At 41.7% G+C, this 21296-nt stretch overlaps 2 protein-coding genes across 2 annotated transcripts in view; one reads left to right on the top strand and one right to left on the bottom strand.

Moving 5' to 3' along the window:
• Positions 1-1843: 1843 nt before the first annotated feature.
• Positions 1844-3603, bottom strand: cartl (cocaine- and amphetamine-regulated transcript-like). Its single transcript, XM_061700631.1, has 3 exons — positions 3371-3603; positions 2776-2850; positions 1844-2182 (listed from the first exon to the last, which is right to left on the bottom strand). The coding sequence occupies exons 1-3, from the start codon at positions 3506-3508 to the stop codon at positions 2075-2077; spliced, it is 321 nt and encodes a 106-aa protein (XP_061556615.1). The 5' UTR covers positions 3509-3603; the 3' UTR covers positions 1844-2074.
• Positions 3604-10965: 7362 nt separating this feature from the next.
• Positions 10966-21296, top strand: part of iqgap1 (IQ motif containing GTPase activating protein 1) — a 94922-nt gene continuing 84591 nt past the window's right edge. Inside the window, 2 exon segments of the mRNA XM_061664402.1 lie at positions 10966-11200; positions 12175-12277. Of these exon segments, the coding sequence (XP_061520386.1) occupies positions 11155-11200; positions 12175-12277 (149 nt within the window). The 5' untranslated portion in view covers positions 10966-11154.

Genomic DNA, 21296 nt, shown 5'->3' with positions numbered 1-21296 from the left:
TTTAATTATAAGAAAATCTCCAGATTGTGCTGAACTGCGAGTATGCTGGGATCCATTGTATTGATAAATAATAATAATAATAATAATAAATTCAGGTTCCATGCAAAAGGGAACTTTTTGCATCCACAGCAAAAGGACGGAAGCACCGGTAGGGAGCAGTCTCTGCTCGCCCCTGAGTGTCACATATGCGCAAATCACGTCAATTAGACTCCTCAAACAATAACATCGTACAGATACATATAATATTTAAGGCACTGAAAATTTGAAGATTAACATATCTCTTTAAACAATAAATTACTTTTTGGCCAAATCCACAGTCTCATTGCAGACAGTAGATCAGACAATTGAAGGGGCACGGTTCCCTGAAATAAACGGCGTGCCCCTTCAAATCAAATAAAGCTGGCCACGGTAACAAGGCCCTGTTTTTGCAGTAAGCAGTATCAGGAAAATGCAAAAAAGCTTGCCTGCGTAAAGAGCGAAGCAGGTTTGTTCACTTTTGACCTGTTTGTTTACAGGTCAAATTGATTCAGGCATTGTACGATGGCAACATGAGGCAACAATTTGTCTCCTAGCTCTCGGTCAAAGCCCAATGGAGCCAAGGGAGTCTTACATAAACCCAGTCTTTAATGGTTTGGTGGATTAAGAATTTGGGGATGAATAAAATTGTATCTACACAGCCTTAGTCACATCGAGATACAGTACTGTAGTTTGCTTTCAATTGTCACAATTTGTATTGAAACACAGCAAAAAAAAAAATGTACATGGAGAATGTCTACCTATGAGCCCAAAACAAAAATAATTTGATGCGGTGACTCAGTTCCATCCAAATAAAAGACCCTCTTTGGTCGTGTACCAGAGCACACAAAGCAATGGGGCTGTATTGAACACCTTCCTCCTGGTGCAAACAAATATAATTAAAGATAAGCCTGGTAAGCAGACTTTAAAGGCAGTAAACGACAAGACTAAGTAAATAAGGTTATTACCACTTGTCGCTTTTTAATCTTTTACCGTTAAATAGAGGTAGTTGTTTAACGTTAGTCACTGATGGTAGAGTTTCCCTTTACTGATTTACGCACAGGCAGTGTGAATTCAGTTCCCACTCAGTGACGGTGTGAATGTGAGTGTGAATAGTTAATAGTCCAGGTAGTCTGCCCAGTGTCAGCAGTCTAATCTATTTATTTAAATGGCTTACTTTATCTGGAGTGACTTAATTTAATAGATTTACGCATTTTAAATATATATTAAGTTTGATACGAAAAGGCTACAGGGGGGCACAAGCTGGGATAGGCTACCTGCGACCCTAAACAGTGATAGTGTTATAGAAAATTGGTGGATGGATGTTTAATGTTGTTTTCTAAAGATAACCAAACACAATAAGCATGCATAGCACCAGATTCCATCAGGGTTACAGATGGTACTGGAACCCATCCCAAATAATTTAGGGTAAAACATTTTGTACACCCTGGACTGATCACTAGTCAATCACAAGGTGATTTTGTTCAGGGAACTGATCCCAGGCCAGCTAAATGAAAGACACCACTACCCTGCCAATGACTTTAAAAAAATGGCTTTTGTAAATGATTACACAGTTGCAACATTTGGAATCACGCTGTCTGCCTGAGTGGTGTAAATTAAACAGTGCTGTTGTGAGGACGTCCATTTTTTTAATGTGCACAAATGTCAATATCCAGCTGAGTACATTTCATTAGTGTATTATACAAAGCCCAATTATGCAACGAAGCTTTGTTTCTGCAGTCACACACGGACGTGCATGAAGTAGTAAAGACAAACATAACAATATGGTGTCTGACATTACAATGAACTACGGCTAAACTATCAGAAAATAAAAGCAACCAATGTTGATAAATGTGTTTATTGAATGCAAAACATTTATATGCTACAATCTGGAGGGTACACACCACAAAATAATGCTGAATATCTAACATCTATTAAAAAATAAACAGTGCATACCATACAGTAACTGAAGGCACTGCATGCCGACAACAGAATGATGATTTGTGGTTTTGCAAATGTTCATTCTTCCTTCAGACATGAATTTTAAATTGTGAGTGGTTCAGATGCACTTGAGCAGGTAAGAATTGCAGTTGGCTCCTCTGCCGCAGTCGCAGAGCTTTCCAATTCGCGGCCCGAATTTCATGGCACACCGGTCGCCCATTCCGCACTAAGGTAGAACACAAGTTATTATACGTCATAACATTCTTTTGCAATAAGGCTGTTATAAAAATAACAACTCAATAATACAGTTGTTTATTGTATGGCCAGGAATTTGTCGGGGGTCAATATGGCCACCATTGTTTTGACTTATTTGGTTCAATATATTCTGGTTACAATGTATTGATTCCACAAACAAGTTAGTGTACAATGTGGGAAATTTAATTCATTTCAGCATTGGTCAGTGAAACAAACAACTCCTTTTCATCCGCTTGATTGGAAACTAAATTCTATTGTATTGGTTTCAAGAGGATTGAAAGAATGTGTACTTTTCCCTTCTATCTCAGCTAATTTCATATGGAAAACAATCTAAATTACTCTGTAATTTCAGCCAGAAACTCTTTAGTCTCTTGACTTTATCTTTTAATTAGGCAGGCGACTCACTGGTTTAATTAGCAACAGTGGAATGATGAATGAAATACATCGCACTAAATGAACATTGACTACGAGGTTGCTACATTAGACGCAGGCTTTCATTACAGAAAACAAGGGGGATTTTTATCCTGGCTCATTTGCATAAATGTGTCAATAACATTGTGTTACCAGCGGGATGCTTCCTCTCTTCTCTGTGGAAATCCGATTATGCATCCTGCCCAGCAAAACATCCAGTGCTTCAACCTGCTCAGCAAGATCATCAGAACACAAAATGACTTAATGTGGAAGACGAGTTAAATCAAAGTTGCCTTTACTTACAGAAAGCACATCACATTAGCATGTCACACAGTAGGAGGGTGAAGAGGGTTGCGCAGCATTTACAACAATTCCGAATATTTAACATTCAATATCTCATTTGAAACTTTATTTCTACTCAATAGATCAAATGATTCACACCACGGCCAAATTTGGAGTGATATTTTTGTGGCTGAATTTTTGTTTTTACAATTATGTTTGTCATTATAGCTATATACATACAGCATTTTATATAAAATATATAGATAAACAAAATTCACGTTCAAACAAACAAAATTAACTACAGTCATTATATTGTCATACTGCACCTCTCTGTATTTGAAATGATCATTTTAAAATGTATGGGCTACTTTATGTGCGGTGTTTGTGAAATGCAAACATACTGCTTACAGGAAGCCACAAAAAGTGAGCAAAACTCCCCCATCTAAACAGATCGAGGTATACTGACCAAGTCTCTGTCTGTTCCTGGCTCGCTTCTGTCCCATTCCAAGTCCTCAGCAGACACTTCCCGGGACGTCTGGCTGTGACACAAGACGACCAGCAGGCTGACCACCAGAAGCCCACGGAAAACAGCAGCACTCTCCATGGTTCTGGTCCCGTTGAGTGAACGGAGAAGTGCTGGGGTCGTAATGAGAGAGGAGGCGGGCCAAGTGGAGGAGCACGAGTCGTGAACGGGTTCGCGTGAGACTGTGCACCCGTCGGATGATTTCTGCCCTCTTATACCAATATGTGGCCCCGCCCGAAAAGGCCACTGCGGCAGGCTGTAGTGCGCTGCCTGGAGGGTTTCTAGCACAGGGAAAGACCGTGGACTGGGTGGATACTATTGGAAAGGAATCATGTTTTGCCCATCATTATGTAGTTAATAATTAAACCCCTCCACATACGTAAAACTCATCTAAAGAATATAGTACACCGCAACCCTAGGTGATGGTTGGGGTCATTATTATTATTAGTAGTAGTAGTATCAGCCACATGCACCGACATTTTTGGTGGCAGGTGATTAAGCCAAAAAAAGGAATGTGCCTGATTATTATTAGTGGTAGTAATGGCTATTTGTGGTGGCGATGGTAGCAGTAACATATACAGTACTGGCATGATATATACAAAAAATCCTCACTAGGGATAGTAAAATTATGCTCGCACATGAACATAGTCATCACAAAAGGGGACAACTATCATTCTTCTGAGATAAACCAGACAGTATGGAACAATACAACTGTATTCTTCTTGTTCTTCATCTTAACATAATGTAATACTATTATTATTGGATAATGATGATGTAGTTGCTATTGGTAGATGAAGTTGATATATTAGTGATTCAGTTTGACTAACCCAAAATTACCACTGCAGAGAGACAGTTATTTGTCGATATAAGGTGTGGCATTATTCTGTCATGTCATTTTAGGGGGTGAATAATAAAAACATAAAAATAAAAAAAAATCACTGTTTTACCAAAACAAAATAAACTGAAATGTGTTTTGTCTGTCTTATAATGAATGCAGAATATCAGTCTCCTATTTGAAAAGCCTCCTTTAAATATTACAGGTCTTACAAAGATTGGTTTTGTGTGATTATGTTTTGGCCCTTGGGTACAGTGACGGCAGTAAATCCCTCACTGTCTTGATGCGCACCCAAATCACATTAGACTCCATGATAATTGCTGCCATCAATTACTGGTGAGAAGAAATGAACCTCATGAGGTTCACAGAGAGAGAGGAATAGGTATTCAGTAGCAAATCTGTAAAACAAACAGTGTGAGGAAGGGTAGAAATTACAAACCCCTGATAATCAGTCACATTACATCACAAGACATCTTTACTTGACAATTTAAAAAAAAAAACACTAAAACAAAATAATGTCTTAACAATATCAGTAAGGAAGAAAAGTAGCAGGTCACTTTCCAACACATTCACCCAGATTCGCCCAAAAACATGCATGTTAGGTTAATTTAAGGCTCTAAATTGGCCATAGGTGTACTATGTGAATGTGAGCATGAATACAGTGCCACCAGAAAGTATTCACACCCCTTCACGTTTTCCACATTTTGGCGTTATAGACTTAGTCTTAACCTATAGGTTTCTTTTTAAAAATCACAAAATATCCCACAATGACATCGTAAAAACATATTTTCAGACAGTTGTGCAAATGTATTGAAAATGTAAACATTTAAACATAATAGCTAAATAAGTATTCACACCCTTGGCTTAATATTTTGTTGAAACACTTTCGGCAGCAATCACAGCTTTAGGTCTTCTTGGGTATGTCTCTACGAGCTTGGCACACCTGTTTTGGGGCATTTTCTCCCAGTCTTCGCTGCAGATCCTCTCACGGTCAGTCAAGTTGGATGGGCAGCGTCAGTGGACAGCCATTTATAGGTCTTTCCAGAGATGTTTGATTGGATTCGAGTCCAGGCTCTGGCTGGGCCACTCAACTTGGTCGGATAGCCAGATCTACGAAGGGTCCTGGTGGTTCCAAACTGCTTCCATTTCTGAATAATCAAGACCACAGTGCTTTTCGGGACCTTCAATGCTGTTGAAATTCTTTTGTATCCTTCCCCAGATTTGTGCCTTAACACAATCCGGTCTTGGGGGTCTGCAAACAATTCCTTATACTTAATTGCTTAGTTTCTGCTCTGATTTGCACTGCCAACTATGGGACCTTATATAGACAGGTGTGGGCCATTCCAAATGATGTTCAATCAACTGAATTTACCACAGGTGCACTCCATTCAAGTTGTAGCTGCAGCAAGGATGATCAGTGGAAATCAGATGCACCCGAGTTTAAGTTTGAGCGTCATAGCATAGGGTGTCAATACTTATGCCCCTATTATGTTTAAATGTTTACATTTTTTTATAAATTTACACAAATGTCTGAAAATATGTTTTTACTTTGTCATTATGAGATATTTTATGTGTAGATAGATAGATAGATAGACACCCTGAACTGGTTGCCAGCCAATCGCAGAGCACATAGAAACAAACAACCATCTGCACTCATACTCATAGTCACACCTACGAGCAATTTAGAGTCTCTAATTAATGCATGTTTTTGGGATGTGGGAGGAAACCGGAGTGCCTGGAGAAAACCCACACAGACACGGGGAGAACATGCAAACTCCACACAAGCGGGGCCGGGGATTGAACCCGGATCCTCAGAACTGTGAGGCTGACGCTCTAACCAGTCGGCCACTGTGCCACTTTCAAAAGTACAACAAAGGATAAAGCAGAACAAAATACTTTATATGTCAAAGACCGTCTGTTGGGTATGCTAGCAGGCTAACTTAGAAAGTTCCTCAATGGCTTGATGTGCAATGACACAACAATATTACATTTCCCGAATCATGGGGAACCCGTTAAATAGAGAAGCAGCAGAGGGACCACTATCAGCTTCACATTTCCCTCTAATGGGAAGGTCGACAGTTCACCAGGTGTCACAGGATCCTTGAACGCTAAAAAGAACCTGTAAGAGTAAGAATGGTTGTGCAAAAATGACTGAATGAGTGGCATCACACAACGCAGCTGCCCAGAAGTTAGCACTGTTTAAATCAGTGTCGGTTTAGGTGTTTCTGTGGTTGCTTGGGGTAAGGTTCATTCAAGATCCCATCTTTTATATCCTTGATGTGTAATAAATCCTCAAATGGCTTTGATATCTTTGAAAGTCAATTAATCTTCAACTGATATAAATGCTCAAACAACTTTCCAGTATGCCGTTTGTGGATTTATTTGTTGTCCATCTTAATGTCCATGTACTAGTATGTATGGTCTTTTTCCTTACGAGGAAGATAATTCAGCACAATAGAGGAACAACTATGGTGGACTAGTGTGTCTTAAAAGTAAAGTCTTTCCACCACTAGCACCACTTTTGGCTTACTAGTCCAACCTTAAGGATATTCATCAAAAGTCCATGTACTAGTACATGCACTCTTTGTCCTTGCTTGTAGGAGAACTTTGACATACAAGTAGAATGGGATTCAGAATCCTCTTTATTTGCCAAGTATGTCAAAAACACACAAGGTATTTGTCTCCGGTAGTTGGAGCCGCTCTAGTACGACAACAGTCAATTGACAGAGAACACTTTTGAGACATAAAGACATAAAAAACACAGTCACTGAGAAATAAAAGGTTACCAGGAATGTGGCAATGCCGGTACTTCTTCTTTTCCTTTGGGCTTGTCCCTTTAGGGGTCGCCACAGCGCGTCATCCTTTTCCATGTAAGCCTATCTCCTGCATCCTCCTCTCGAACACCAACTGCCCTCATGTCTTCCCTCACGACATCCATCAACCTTCTCTTTGGTCTTCCTCTAGCTCTCTTGCTTGGCAGCTCCATCCTCATCATCCTTCGACCAATATACTCACTATTTCTCCTCTGGACGTGTCCAAACCATCGACGTCTGCTCTCTCCAACTTTGTCTCCAAAACATCGAACCTTGGCTGTCCCTCTGATGAGCTCATTTCTAATTTTATCAAACCTGGTCACTCTGAGAGCGAACCTCAACATCTTCATTTCCGCCACCTCCAGCTCTGCTTCCTGTTGTCTCTTCAGTACCACTGTCTCATCCGTACAACATGGCTGGCCTCACCACTGTTTTATAAACTTTGCCCTTCATCCTAGCAGAGACTCTTCTGTCACATAACACACCTGAAACCTTCCTCCACCCGTTCCAACCTGCTTGGACCCGTTTCTTCACTTCCTGACCACACTCACCATTGCTCTGGACGGTTGACCCCAAGTATTTAAAGTCTTCCACCCTTGCTATCTCTTCTCCCTGTAGCCTCACTCTTCCCCCACCAACCCTCTCATTCATGCACATATATTCTGTTTTACTTCGGCTAATCTTCATTCCTCTGCTTTCCAGTGCATGCCTCCATCTTTCTAACTGTTCCTGCAGCTGCTCCCTGCTTTCACTGCAGATCACAATGTCATCTGCAAACATAATGGTCCACAGGGATTCCAGTCTAACCTCATCTGTCAGCCTATCCATCACCACTGCAAACAGGAAGGGGCTCAGGGCTGATCCCTGATGCAGTTCCACCTCCACCTTAAATTCATCTGTCACACTTACAGCACACCTCACCGCTGTTCTGCAGCCCTCGTACATGTCCTGTATTATTCTAACATACTTCTCTGCCACTCCAGACTTCCGCATGCAGTACCACAGTTCCTCTCTGGGTACTCTGTCATAGGCTTTGATCTACAAAGATACAATGTAGATCCTTCTGACCTTCTCTGTACTTTTCCATCAACACTCCATTCCTCAGGCATCTTCTCACACGCTAGAATTCTATTGAACAAGCTGGTCTAAAACTCCACAGCCACCTCTCCTAATTGCTTCCATTCCTCCACAGGAATGTCATCAGGACCAACTGCCTTTCCATTTTTCATTCTCTTAAATGCCTTTCTAACTTCTCCCTTACTAATCCTTGCCACTTCCTGGTCCACCACACTTGCCTCTTCTACTCTCCATTCTCTCTCATTTTCCTCATTTATCAACTCCTCAAAGTACTCGTTCCATCTATTCAGCACACTACTGGCACCAGGCAACATATTTCCATCTTTATCCTTGATCACCCTAACCTGCTGCACATCCTTCCCATCTCTATCCCTCTGTCTGGCCAACCTGTATAGATCCTTTTCTCCTTCTTTAGTGTCCAACCTGCCATACATGTCATCATATGCCTCTTGTTTGGCCTTTGCCACCTCTACCTTTGCCCTATGTCACATCTCAATGTATTCCTTTTGCCTCTCCTCGGTCCTCACATTGTCCCACTTCTTCTTAGTTAACCTTTTTCCTTGTATGATTTCCTGTACTGTGAGGTTGCACCACCAAGTCTCCTCTTCTTTCCTGCCAGAAGATACACCAAGTACTCTCCTGCCTGCCTCTCTGATCACCTTGGCTGCAGTGGTCCAGTCTTCTGGAAGCTCCTCCTGTCCACCGAGAGCCTGTCTCACCTCTTCCCGAAAAGCTGCACAACACTCGTCCTGTCTCAGCTTCCACCACATGGTTCTCTTCTTTGCCTTTGTCTTCCTAATCTTCCTCCCCACCACCAAAGTCATCTTAGACACCACCATCCTATGCTGTCTACCCACACTCTCCCCTACCACTACCTTACAGTTGGTAACCTCCTTCAGATTAAATTGTCTGCACAAGATGTAATCCACCTACGTGCTTCTACCCTCGCTCTTGTAGGTCACCCTATGTTCCTGACGCTTCTGGAAAAAAAGTGTTCACTACAGCCATTTGCATCCTTGTTGCAAAGTCTACCACCATCTGTCCTTCCAAGTTCCATTCCTGAATGCCGTACTTACCCATCACTTCTACATCACCCCTATTACCTTCACCAACATGTCCATTACAATCTGCACTAATCACGACTCTCTCTGTCTGGGATGCTCAGAACTACTTCGTCTAGCTCCTTCCAGAATTTCTCTTTCACCTCTAGGTCACATCCTACCTGTGGTGCATAGCCACTAACCACATTATACATGACACCCTCAATTTCAAGTTTCAGCCTCATCACTCGATCTGATACTCTTTTCACCTCCAAGACATTCTTAGCCAACTCTTCTTTTTAAATAAACCCGACTCCATTTCTCTTCCCTTCCCATCTACACCATGGTAAAATAATTTAAACCCTGCCCCTAAACTTCTAGCCTTACTACCTTTCCACCCGCTCTCCTGGACACACAATATATCAACCTTTCTCCGATGGCGGACGTTGTTCACCCTGCGCCACGACCAATGTGGTATGGAATTCTTTGGATGAACGCTCATATTTGTTTGGCAAAGTTTAAGCCAGATGCCCTTCCTGACGCAACCATCTGCATTTATCCGGGCTTGGGACCGGCCTACAGTTTGCACTGGCTTGTGCCCCCCCCCATAGGGCTGCATTGTGGTAATGAGGGTACAATTATTATTATTATTTTGACAATTGTGTAAAAAGATGCAGAGTCCTCTAGCAATTAGAGCAGTTTGCAATTATTAATAAAACAATAGTCTGGTGCAATGACCACTGTGCAAAGGGCGCAGATATTACTGAAGCACATGAGTGGCCAGTATTGGTCAATAACAGATATGCAAATAGTGCAGAGCAGCGAGACTACTACAGTGAGTGCACTAATAATGTATTATTGGCCCAACAAAGATGTGACAACAAGCTCAAGACAAAATTGTCAGCATGTTGTAATGACATTGGAAGTTAACTGTTTAAGAATGCCAAGAGGGAAGAAGCCGTTGGAATGTCTGCTTGTTTTAGTTTGCATTGTTCCATAGCGGGTCACTGATGGTGTACTAGTACACTTTCCTGACTTTGGTGCGGGCAACGTGGGTTCAGTTCCCACTCAGTAACGGTTTTAATGTGAGTGCGAACGGTTGTCCGTGTCTATATGTGCCCTGTGGCTGACTGGCCACCAGTTCAGGGTGTAGTCCGCCTTTCGCCCGAAGTCAGCTGGGATAGGCTCCAGCGCCCCCGCGACCCTAACCAGGATAAGCAGTGTTAAAAATGGATGGATGGATGTTCGATAGCGCCTACCTATGGGAAGGAGCTGGAAGAGGTGGTGACCAGGATGTGGAGGGTCCAAGAGGATTGTCTTGTCAACCACATGTTACTAGTGAGGCCAAACCGTGCACTAGTTGACAACTGTGTAACACTAGCACTTCTCGTGACATTATAAAATTCTATTAGTCCTGCGCTTCACTCGTAGAAGTATGCGGATGTCATCCAGTGCAGAGTTTTGCCTCACTAGGAACATGTAGTTGTACTACTAGTATGTAAAAATGTCATACAGTAGTGCAAGGAGAGTAACGGGGAAAACGTTACTCGTACGACATCATTCAACTAGTGTGCTTAACTGTCTTACTAGTGAGGGCAAAGAGCGGCCTGCAGAGGAACATGTTCGGACACCGTCCTAAGAGCATGACTTTTGCTGCACCGCCCATTGTGTCCTGCCTAAAACGGACAACAGGGGTCACTGTGCTGTCATGTTTGGCGTGGTACAGCGGTGCAGAACTCCGTTTCCTGAAACGCATACTTTTGGATTAGGAAGAACACACCCAGTGACACAAGTGAGGTTTGAAGAAAAAAAAAAAGTTTCAACTGTAAGTGTGCAGTGGAGGAACAAGAGGGCCGAAAGGTCCTTGTGGGATTTCTTTCGCTCGACCTCGGTTTTCGACGCCGGAGTGTGGCGTTCAGTTCAGTTTGAAGTGAAGCTCGGAGTACAGAAGAGGAGACGAGGATGTCAACTTCAGACGAGGCAGACGGGCCGCGGCCGAGATATGGCTGTAAGTTGTCATTCTTCGTTTGTTTTATGCCAAACTGTTGCATTTTTCCCTCACACTGCACTTGCTTACAAACCAAGGAAGATTTGAGCAAAGTGTCTTTGACTTGTATGAAGAGCTCACACCCTGCTCCGTGTGAGTCTTGGCAGCATGGTTCGAGTATAATTCCGATTTCCGCGTTTTCTTTCAATAATGTCTGTGTTGAGAGAGACAGGCGGGCCTTGTTTTCTCCTTTGCGCAGGACACACTAGTTTGCTCTTTCAATGTTCTTACCTACTTTCATTTGCCAGTTTAAAAAAAAAAAAAACTAAAAAAAAAACTGGCAGTACTTTGACATCTTCATCAGCCTCCAATTAAAAATTCTAAAGGCAGTTAGTTGCCAGTGACCTGGAAAAAAGAACTTTGCCATTTATATGTGAGCATGAAAACAGCTAAGGGCGTCAAGGAGGGAATATGTACACACCACTTAGTTTTTAAGAACAGGATCTGTCTGCTGCCGATGTGGCCTGTGGTGCCATACAGGTCTACCAATGACAAGACGATTGAAAGGGGCCTCTTTTGTATTGCTTGCCCCCCCCCTTCTCACGCCATAATTATGAAACGCTCTGTACCCTCACGAGAATGACCCCACAAACATTCACTGCATTGTTGTTTTATATCAGTGTATAAAGAAGCGCAAAAAGCATTCCCATGTCATACCGTCAGCAACTAATTGTGTTAACCAGCCTCACAGATGACCAATCAATAAGCCCGGCTTCCTTTGTAAATTCCCTCACTTGTGAGGAACTATGGAGAAGTCAGCAAGCTGAGTGGAACGTGAGTAACACTGTGCAACCAGGGAAGCTGGTCATGTCATAATGAATGGTATTCAATTAAGCGCAGATTATTTTCTCTCTATATTCTACTACCCAACAAATCCAAATCAGTTTTTTGTTTTGTTGTTTAATACATATTTTCCTTTATTTCTCATGCTCCAGCTGTCCTGGACGGTGTGGAGCGACTCACGGCGGAGGAGATGGACGAGAGGCGACAGCAGAACATGGCCTATGAGTATTTGTGTCATCTCGAAGAGGCAAAAAGGTTAGCGCTGGAAGTGTGATCCGGTGATTAACAGCACAATTGATCATATAACTGACAACCAGATTTGGAATTGGAACTTTGTCATAACTGAATCATCAAGACTTTGAATGTCTTGTCAAATTGCTTTTTACATTTATTTGGTACTTCCATATTCCACTAAAAGGAAGGGATGAACTGGATTATACACGAGACATGTGGTACCTCCGGTACTCAGTATGTAGTACTAGGTAGGATCAGACCCACTCATGCACTTAGAGTAGGTTACAACAGACATGTAGAATTTCCTTCCCTAACAAGGAGAGCGCCATGGCTATGTGAAATGGATCAACTCATAAGAGTCATGGCTTCTCATTCCTTTTTCTCTTCCCTGTCTCTGATACAAAATGCCACGAGAGTCCACCTTTATCCTCACCCTAGTGAGGATAAAGCGGTACAGAAAATGGATGGATGGATGTTTCCCCCAATATAGCATTTTGAAGGTTGTGATGAAATTAATTAGGTACGCTATCCATACAGATCCAGTACAAGAGCAGCATCAGATTCCCACTGTCAGAGAGCTAAAATAATTTGTTTATTAAGGCTGTAGTTTGCGGTGCACTGCATCGTACTGAGATGTGTTTGGTTTTCTTAATGAGCTACACAAATATCAGAAAGACCTCTTTGACTGATCCAGAACAGTTGTACATATTTGTAAATGTATACCACAGCACAGTGCTCAGGCGGAACGTCCAACAAAGAGGCCAACCATGCTCAAAAATGAAATGCACATAAAGCATCCATCCATCCATCCATTTTCTTCCGCTGATCCGATGTCGGGTCGCAAAACTCATGAAAAACATCCGATCTGTGGTGATTAATTTGCTGACCTTTAAGTTCACACAGTACTAGTTTTACTACTAGGCTAACAGTGACAAGTACATGATGCAGGCTGTTATAGTTAGTGAGAATATCAGACCTTGCCCAAAAGATTTGTGTCTGCAACTAGTGATGTGTGCTCTCTGCCACTTTGAGAATTGATATAATGAACTTCTGTTTAAAAAGAATTGTCTGTTTAAATACTGTTGTTCATGTTACTCTTTGATGGGTTGGTACATGTAATTATGCTACTGATAAGCAACATATGCCAAGATAGGCATCGCCCAGTGCAATAAATAAGGGGGTGTGAAAATGTATATTTAAAAAAGGCCAAAAAGTCTATGACCCACCATTCTTTTATACTGTACCTGCCTACAAACCACATATCATAGGGACCTTAATTTTGATTAAAATCAAATTTTAAAAAATGAATAGAGGAATCAGATGTCAAACGAATAAAAATTACATTTAAAAAATGAAGGGAGGAATCAGATTTCAAACACATTAAATGTCCAATTCAAATCTGAGAAGATTTTGGTTTCATGTGTGGTTTAACCTCAAATTTCTCTTCATCACAATATGAAAACAGAATGAAATACAAGCAATCGGTAGCTAACCATAGCATTTGAATACCTTTCATGACTAACTGCTTGATTGTTACTGAGGATGTGCACACTCAAGTTGTCCACAATGTTTGTTTTTAACAGCCTCCTTTTTGTCTCCTTGTCTCCTACATTTTGATTGCATCAGGACATAAGGATATTTTTTTGGTTGATGCAGCCTGATGATTTCAAATGCGTTTTTACTTGCTACCATTTATGCTCATGCAGGTGAGGTCTGCTCCTTTTTTGCCCACACATATATTAATGAGTGTGTTAACAGCTGAGTATGTTTGCTTTTGGTGCCTTGGGATTAGACTGCGGCACAACAGGCTCACATATTTAAAAGAGGAAGGATTTTATGAGACAGGAAGTGACTCAGTCCCCCGTTGAATTTTGTATTTCCCACTGTTGCCACAGAAATGTGCCGTTGTCATAGGAACAGGTTCCGGTGTGAGTGCTGAGGTTCACGTTCCTGAAAAAGTAGAGATTCTCATTAAAAATAGTTAAGTGGTTGTATGTAAACATCCACTCTGCATTCATTATCCAACCTTCATGTTCTGGAATGTTTCAGTGGTATATGTTACGACCTTTTTATAATGCAAATTGGAGAGTCAACATACAACAAATGTGTTGCATTCTCCAGAGAAGAATATTTTAAAAATGTCCTCCCAACTTCTTAGTGACATGGCTTTTCCAGCACACACCCACACATGTCAGATCACACACTATGAAATCAACATGTCACGATGGAAGATTTTGGCCGCTTGCACACGTATTTTCTTTCAGCTGACTGTAAATGTTTTCCCCTCTGTCTCACTGCATATACTGGAACATCTAAATTCAAATGCTTAAGTTGTGCAATTTAAAGTCCATAAAATTTTTTGGGGAAAATCATTTATAAAGAAAGCGTTGTTAGACTTACTACTACAAGCATGTTTTGTTTGGATTATTTTTGGTGATACCACCACAGACCTTTGATCTTAAAGGGGTCGTTGGCAGTTTTAAGACCGCTAGCAAGATTTTAATGTAGTCTTACTTCATTAGTCCCTCCCCCCTCACCTCAGGTCTTACCAAAAACATGCCTCTCACTGACATGCACAATCGAACGAGCATTATCAAACATAGACATTAATATTGGCATGCAGTTATGAAAGTACGTAGTTGTGATAGTCACAGAGAAACAACCACAGATAGAATATACACACACACACACACACACACATACATAGTGGGTATGGAGTATTCAGACCACCTTTAAATTTTTCACTGTTTCTTATATTGCAGCCATTTGCTAAAGTCATTAAAGTTCATTTTTTCCTCATTAATGTATACTCAGCACCCCATATTGACAGAAAAAAAAAGAATTGTTGAAATTTTTGCAGATTTATTAAAAAAGAAAAACTGAAATATACACAGCCATAAGTATTCTGACCCTTTGCTCAGTATTTAATAGAAGCACCCTTTGCAGCTAATATAGCCATGAGTCTTTTGGGAATGATGCAGTATTTCACACCTAGATTTGGGGATCCTCTGCCATTCTTCCTTGCAGATCCTCTCCAGTTCTGTCAGGTTGGATGGTGAATGTTGGTGGACAGCCATTTTTAGGTCTCTCCAGAGATGCTCAATTGGGTTTAAGTCAGGGCTCTGGCTGGGCCATTCAAGAACAGTCACGGAGTTGTTCGGAAGCCACTCCTTTGTTATTTTAGCTGTCTGCTTAGGGTCATTGTCTTGTTGGAAGGTGAATCTTCGGCCCAGTCTGAGGTCCAGAGCACTCTGGAGAAGGTTTTTGTCCATATATGTGTTTTCCTTCGCTATTATGCATTTTATGGCTGGTGCGATTTATAATCCGGAGCGATTTATAGTCCGGAAAATACGGTACTTGGCTGCATTCATCTTTTCTTTGATTGCAACCAGTCTCCCTGTCCCTGCAGCTGAAAAACACCCCCACAGCATGATGCTGCCACCACCATGCTTCACTGTTGGGACTGAATTGGACTTTATTGGAACGGTCATGAGCAGTGCCTGGTTTTCTCCACACATGCCACTTAGAATTAAGGCCAAAAAGTTCTATCTTGGTCTCATCAGACCAGAGAATCGTATTTCTCACCATCTTGGAGTCCTTCAGGTGTTTTTCTTTTTTCCCAGCAAACTCCATGCGGTCTTTCATGTGTCTTGCACTGAGGAGAGGCTTCCATCAGGCTACTCTGCCATAAAGCCCCGACTGGTGGAGGACTGCAATGATGGTTGACTTTCTAGAACTTTCTCCCATCTCCCGACTGCATCTCTGGAGCTCAGCCACAGTGATCTTTGGGTTCTTTTGTACCTCCCTAACCAAGGCTCTTCTCCCCCGATTGCTCAGTTTGGCCGGACTGCCAGCTCGGGGAAGGGTTCTGGTCGTCCCAAACGTCTTCCATTTCAGGATTATGGAGGCCACTGTGCTCTTAGGAACCTTAAGTGCAGCAGAACCTTGGCCAGATCTGTGCCTTGCCACAATTCTGTCTCTGAGCTCTTCAGGCAGTTCCTTTGACCTCATGATTCTCATTTGCTCTGACATGCACTATGAAGCCGTAAGGTCTTATACAGACGGATGTGTGGCTTTCCCAATCAAGTCAAATCAGAATAATCAAACAGCTGGACTCCAGTGAAAGTGTAGAACCATTTCAAGGATAATAAGAAGAAATGAACAGCACCCGATTTAAATATATGTGTCACAGCAAAGGGTCTGAATACTTATGGCTGTGTGATATTTAAGTTTTTATTTTTTAATAAATCTGCAAACATTTCAACAATTCAGTTTTTTTTTTCCTGTCAATATGTCGTGCTGTGTGTACATGAGAAAAAAAAACTTCTGTACAACTGAAGTGTGGTGGGAATGTAATGTAAATGTAAATTATAAAAGTTTGTAGGACGAGTGTGTGACTGAGGGGATACCCAAGCAATTCGCATATTCATGAGTTATTTGTCGCAGTCGAGTGGCACCACACCCTGCGAAAGAGTCCCAGGGGTGTGTGCCTGCGGACACATACAAGTGAATTGACACCGTTTCGCATGCACAGAGACTGACAGAATTGTCCTGTAATTGCTGTACCTGCACCACGGAGGCTCAGGACCCCACCCAATGAGTCGTGGGGTGGGATTGGGCCCAGGGGTCCACTCTAGAGCAGCCTGGTGGACGGGACACGTCCCACACCGAGGGACCCAGGGCGGTCCGCCGGCCCACCGAGGCCTCCTGACAACCGGCCACCCGGAGGAGGCCCTACCCCGTGTATCAGTGCCCCCCTCGAGTGGTGTGGTGCATTAAAATCTGGAGAAGCCAGTGAGTTTGAGGGGGAGGGGGGGGGGGGGTGTTAGGGGTCAGCGCTGCCAGGCCAGCGGCTGAAGTGTTTTCTCTACAGTGTTTTGATCAATTGTATCAAATTTTGACATGGTAATAGAGTTTTTCCTGGGCGGCTTCAGAGGTAGCATCATTTTATCATTCTGCTGATTTGTGCTGATATTTAACCTGATGGATTGTATTTTTTCACTAAAATAAGCAAATTAATTGCATTTATCTGCGGTTAGAAGTTCTGGAACTATCTGATTCGGAGGCGTTGTGAGCAACCACAGCAAACAGAGTATGAGTATTGTTGAAATTCTTACTGATGATTTCGGAAAAGTGTTGCTGTCTTGCCCTGACTAACTTGTCTGTAGAGGTCCTAGTCAATTTGGATTGACCTCCCGGAGAGCATTGGTGGTGTGACGGTGGATTCGCTCATGTTCTGTGGGTGCTCGGGCCTGCTTCCTCCTCTTTTCTCCGTTCCTTGCGTCTCCGTTCCTTGCGTCCACACTCGGGGGGGGGGGGGGGGGGGGGGCGGGTAGTGGTTGCTGGCTGGAATGTGGGAGGAATCCCCGGGTCGGTGCTGTGGGGCTGGGTAGGGCGGCCCTCTTTGTCTGTGGTTGTTCTGCTTGATGGGCCTGGCCTGCAGGAGCCATGCCTCTTAATCACTAACCTAGCGCACACTCACTGCCACTCATTTTTTTTCACTTGTCACATCTGGGCACACACACATCCAGGGTTTCCTGGGGGGCTGGTGTGGGGTTGGGAGAATGCGGGTGCCGGACCAGGTTTCAGTACTGTTCCCGGTCCAGGCGCCACACACTCATCCCCATTTCTTTTAATGCACCACATACACTCATCTCTGGGGGGCGTTGGTTCTTGGGTGGGGGATTTGGCCTAAGAAAATTATGAAGTCCCACTGGATTAATTTGAGCAATCTGCTCATGTTTGTGTTAACACCTGCGTGCTGACAGCTGCATCGTGGTTGACCGCTTGTGGAATGAAAGGAATGCCTCTTGCAGGTGCATAGCAGGGTGTGTGAGCACACCAACTTGTGAGCTAAAGGAATGAACTGTGGCTCTTTCATGATTGTAACATTACTTCTGGTGTGTTTTTGGAGCAGAGAAATCATTCATGGCTTGAGTTAAGGGATTAGGATTTTTTTAATTGTCATGAACACAGTTTTACTGGCATTGTTTAAAATTAGTTTGACTGCAGTCATTTGTCTCCTTTAATGTCCTAATCACAGTTGTGCTGTACGTCATTGCATACCTTGTGTGCATTTTTTTTCTTTTGCCCATGTTTTTAACCTGTCAAACATATCCCTATCTATTTTTCCCTTCTAATCATTACGGTATTTTTTCGCAATTAATGACTATTATTTATTCAAGATATAAATATCCAAAATCAGTATCAAATACTGACAGTCACAAAGGATGAGGTTACTCTTCAAGATGCTTCCTTTATCCCATCCTTAGTAATTTTCCCTTCTCATTACGGTAATGAAACCATGTCAACATTACATTTTATTATGTGCAACAACAGCAGCAAAAAATATATGGACAAAAACCTCTTTTTAAACAGAAGTTCATTATATCTTTTGATTCTTCTTCGAGTCAGATTTCAAATGCAGTTATACGTGTCATTATTTAGTGTGTGCTGTTGTTAACACATTCAGTTCCTCTTAAAATGTATTTACTCATGATGAATTAGTGTTTTGCCTGGATTCTTTTTGCACCTCTTTCATTTCCTATTGTGAAGCAAAGCTGCTCTTAAATCACCCAGTAAGCAGCTTTTTGTTATTTTTCCCATTGAGGACATGTTCTACTTTGATTGAAATAAATAACTATTGCAACAAACCGCCTGATAAAAACAGGAGCAGATAATGAAACAGGGTGTCCTGAGTATTGTAAGTACTGAGTACTGAATAGTTTAAAAATGTTCATTTATTAATTAATTAAAAAAAATGATTTCAAATTGTTGCATATTATATTTTTGTTATTCTCATCTTCATCTTCAAATGTGGCCAATAGGATAAATAGAGTACAACTACTTGGTACTTAAATGCCACTGTGAAAAAGGAGATTTGATACATTAGTGCTGGGCGATATGGCTGAAAGGTTTATCACAATATAGTAAGATATCAGTGGATATAGGTAATTGTTTTTTTAAAAAAATGTTTGAACCTAAATGTGAATTTAGATACTTTTATTTCAAAATGTCATCTTTAACCTTGAAAAAGAGGTCAACACAACTATTATCCCTGATTTAATAAATGTTTTAAAGTAATTCATTCACTCATTTAGTATCGCGAGATCATTCAATTTCTGAATTGAACAGAACTGGCTGGTCTAGTGATACTGAATTAGGGCTGTCACTATCGAATCTTTTTAGAATCGATTATCCTGTAGATATTTCATAAAGTACCTGAGTAATCGCCGCCAACCGCACCCCCCCAAGAAGAAATATTTTTTTTAATGAGGGGATGGACTTCTATCCTTAAACTGCATATGCTGGTACTGAGTGTATGGTATAAACTCTGTACAGAATTTGTGACAACAAAATCAGCCTTTGCTAAACGGTTAGCATTTGTGATTAGCATTAGCGCGCTAGCGATTACCATTTTAGGTTAAGAAAAACAAACAAACTCCCATTAGGGCCAGTCATACATGTTATATGTACATTACATATCTAAGTGTCTTTAAAAATCACTAACAGACGGTCCTCTGTCGTTTTTGGCAATGTTTTTCATGGGGCCAACAGTGCGTCCGTCTGCAACAAGTCCGTGCGGTAAACATGAACAGTGACCAAATGGTTCCGGGTGGCGCAAAAGGGTTCCGCGCAGCGCAAATATGCTTTTATTAATATTTTTTATTGCCTTGAGGCAGACATTTTTGCATCCACTAATTTTTCGGGTCGACTTAGCCGAGTTAGACGATTATTTTTTTCCCCACAGCCCTATACCAAATTGATTATTTTAACCTTTTTTGTAATTAGGTGTTGACAGTTGAATATGCAGATTAGGACTACACCCCCTGAAAGAAAAGGTTCACAGTGACTTCATTTACAAGCATAATTCTGGATCTATAAACAACATGACAGGCAACCCCATTCTGGGGCACCTTGTTAACAACTGTTTTGAGGTTCACAAAAGTCTTTGATTGAAAGTGGAAAACAGGCGTTAATGTCCCACAAGATCCTGAACTATGCCTATTGGGGAACTCCTCTATTCGCGGTTATTTAAACAACACACAACTAAAATGTATTGTGTGGCTAACAAGTGCATCACGGTGACATGGAAATCTGACTCGCCTACTATTGTTGAGGGATGGTCTTCTGAGATGAACAGTTGTGTCCCCCTGGAAAAAATTACTGTTGCCTTTTTAAAAATTTGGCAGCCATATTTGGACCATATCTGCGCGGCACCCACATCTCCTTGTGGCCAACTTCAAACTAAAAGCACCTTATATTACTTCATTGGACATCAATGTCATTTCAAGCTTTTATTTTGAAGTTGGGCACGGAGTGCGGTGCCAGTCTTGAATGAAGCCTTAACCATTTGTTCGCCCCCTGGTGGCAGGCTGACTATGTTGCGGGCACTGTGCAAATGAAGCACTTTTCATATGCAGCAGTGCAGTTTAAATGTAAAAAAATCGCCGACAATCAGGCTCATTTAATCGTGGCAGTCAAAATTGCAATCACGATAAAAATGTGATAATTGTGCAGACCTACTATCGCGATACATATTGATTTACTGCCCAGCCCTATTACAATCCCAATTCCAATGAAGTTGGGACGTTGTGTTAAACAAAAATAAAATCAGAATACAATGATTTGCAAATCATGTTTGACCTATATTTAATTGAATACACTACAAAGACAAGATATTTAATGATCAAACTGATCAACTTTATTGTTTTTAGCAAATAATCATTAACTTAGAATTTTATGGCTGCAACATGTTCCAAAAAAGTTGGGACAGGTGGCAAAAAAGACTGAGAAAGTTGGGGAATGCTCATCAAACACCTGTTTGGAACATCCCACAGGTGAACAGGCTAATTGGGAACAGGTGGGTGCCATGATTTGGTATAAAAGGAGCTTCCCTGAATTGTTCAGTCATTCACAAGCAAAGATGGGGCGAGGTTCACCCCTTTGTGAACAAGTGAAATAGTAATAGTAAAATAGTCGAACAGTTTAAGGACAATGTTCCTCAACGTGCAATTGCAAGGAATTTAGGGTTTTCATC

The sequence above is a fragment of the Phycodurus eques genome, chromosome 2 (genome assembly GCF_024500275.1).
Source record: "Phycodurus eques isolate BA_2022a chromosome 2, UOR_Pequ_1.1, whole genome shotgun sequence".
Taxonomy (NCBI): Eukaryota; Metazoa; Chordata; class Actinopteri; order Syngnathiformes; family Syngnathidae; genus Phycodurus; species Phycodurus eques.
The sequence above is the reverse complement of the archived record's forward strand: the minus strand, read 5'-3'. Positions and strand labels throughout refer to the sequence as shown.

Bases quoted from the DNA above. Each gene is read 5' to 3' on its own strand.
- cartl (XM_061700631.1), bottom strand. From the start codon at position 3,508: ATGGAGAGTGCTGCTGTTTTCCGTGGGCTTCTGGTGGTCAGCCTGCTG. The intron at 2,851-3,370 runs GTCAGTATACCT...CTTGCTGAGCAG, and splicing joins CAGGAACAGACAGAGACTTG to GTTGAAGCACTGGATGTTTT. The intron at 2,183-2,775 runs GTAACACAATGT...GTTCTACCTTAG, and splicing joins AGAGAGGAAGCATCCCGCTG to TGCGGAATGGGCGACCGGTG.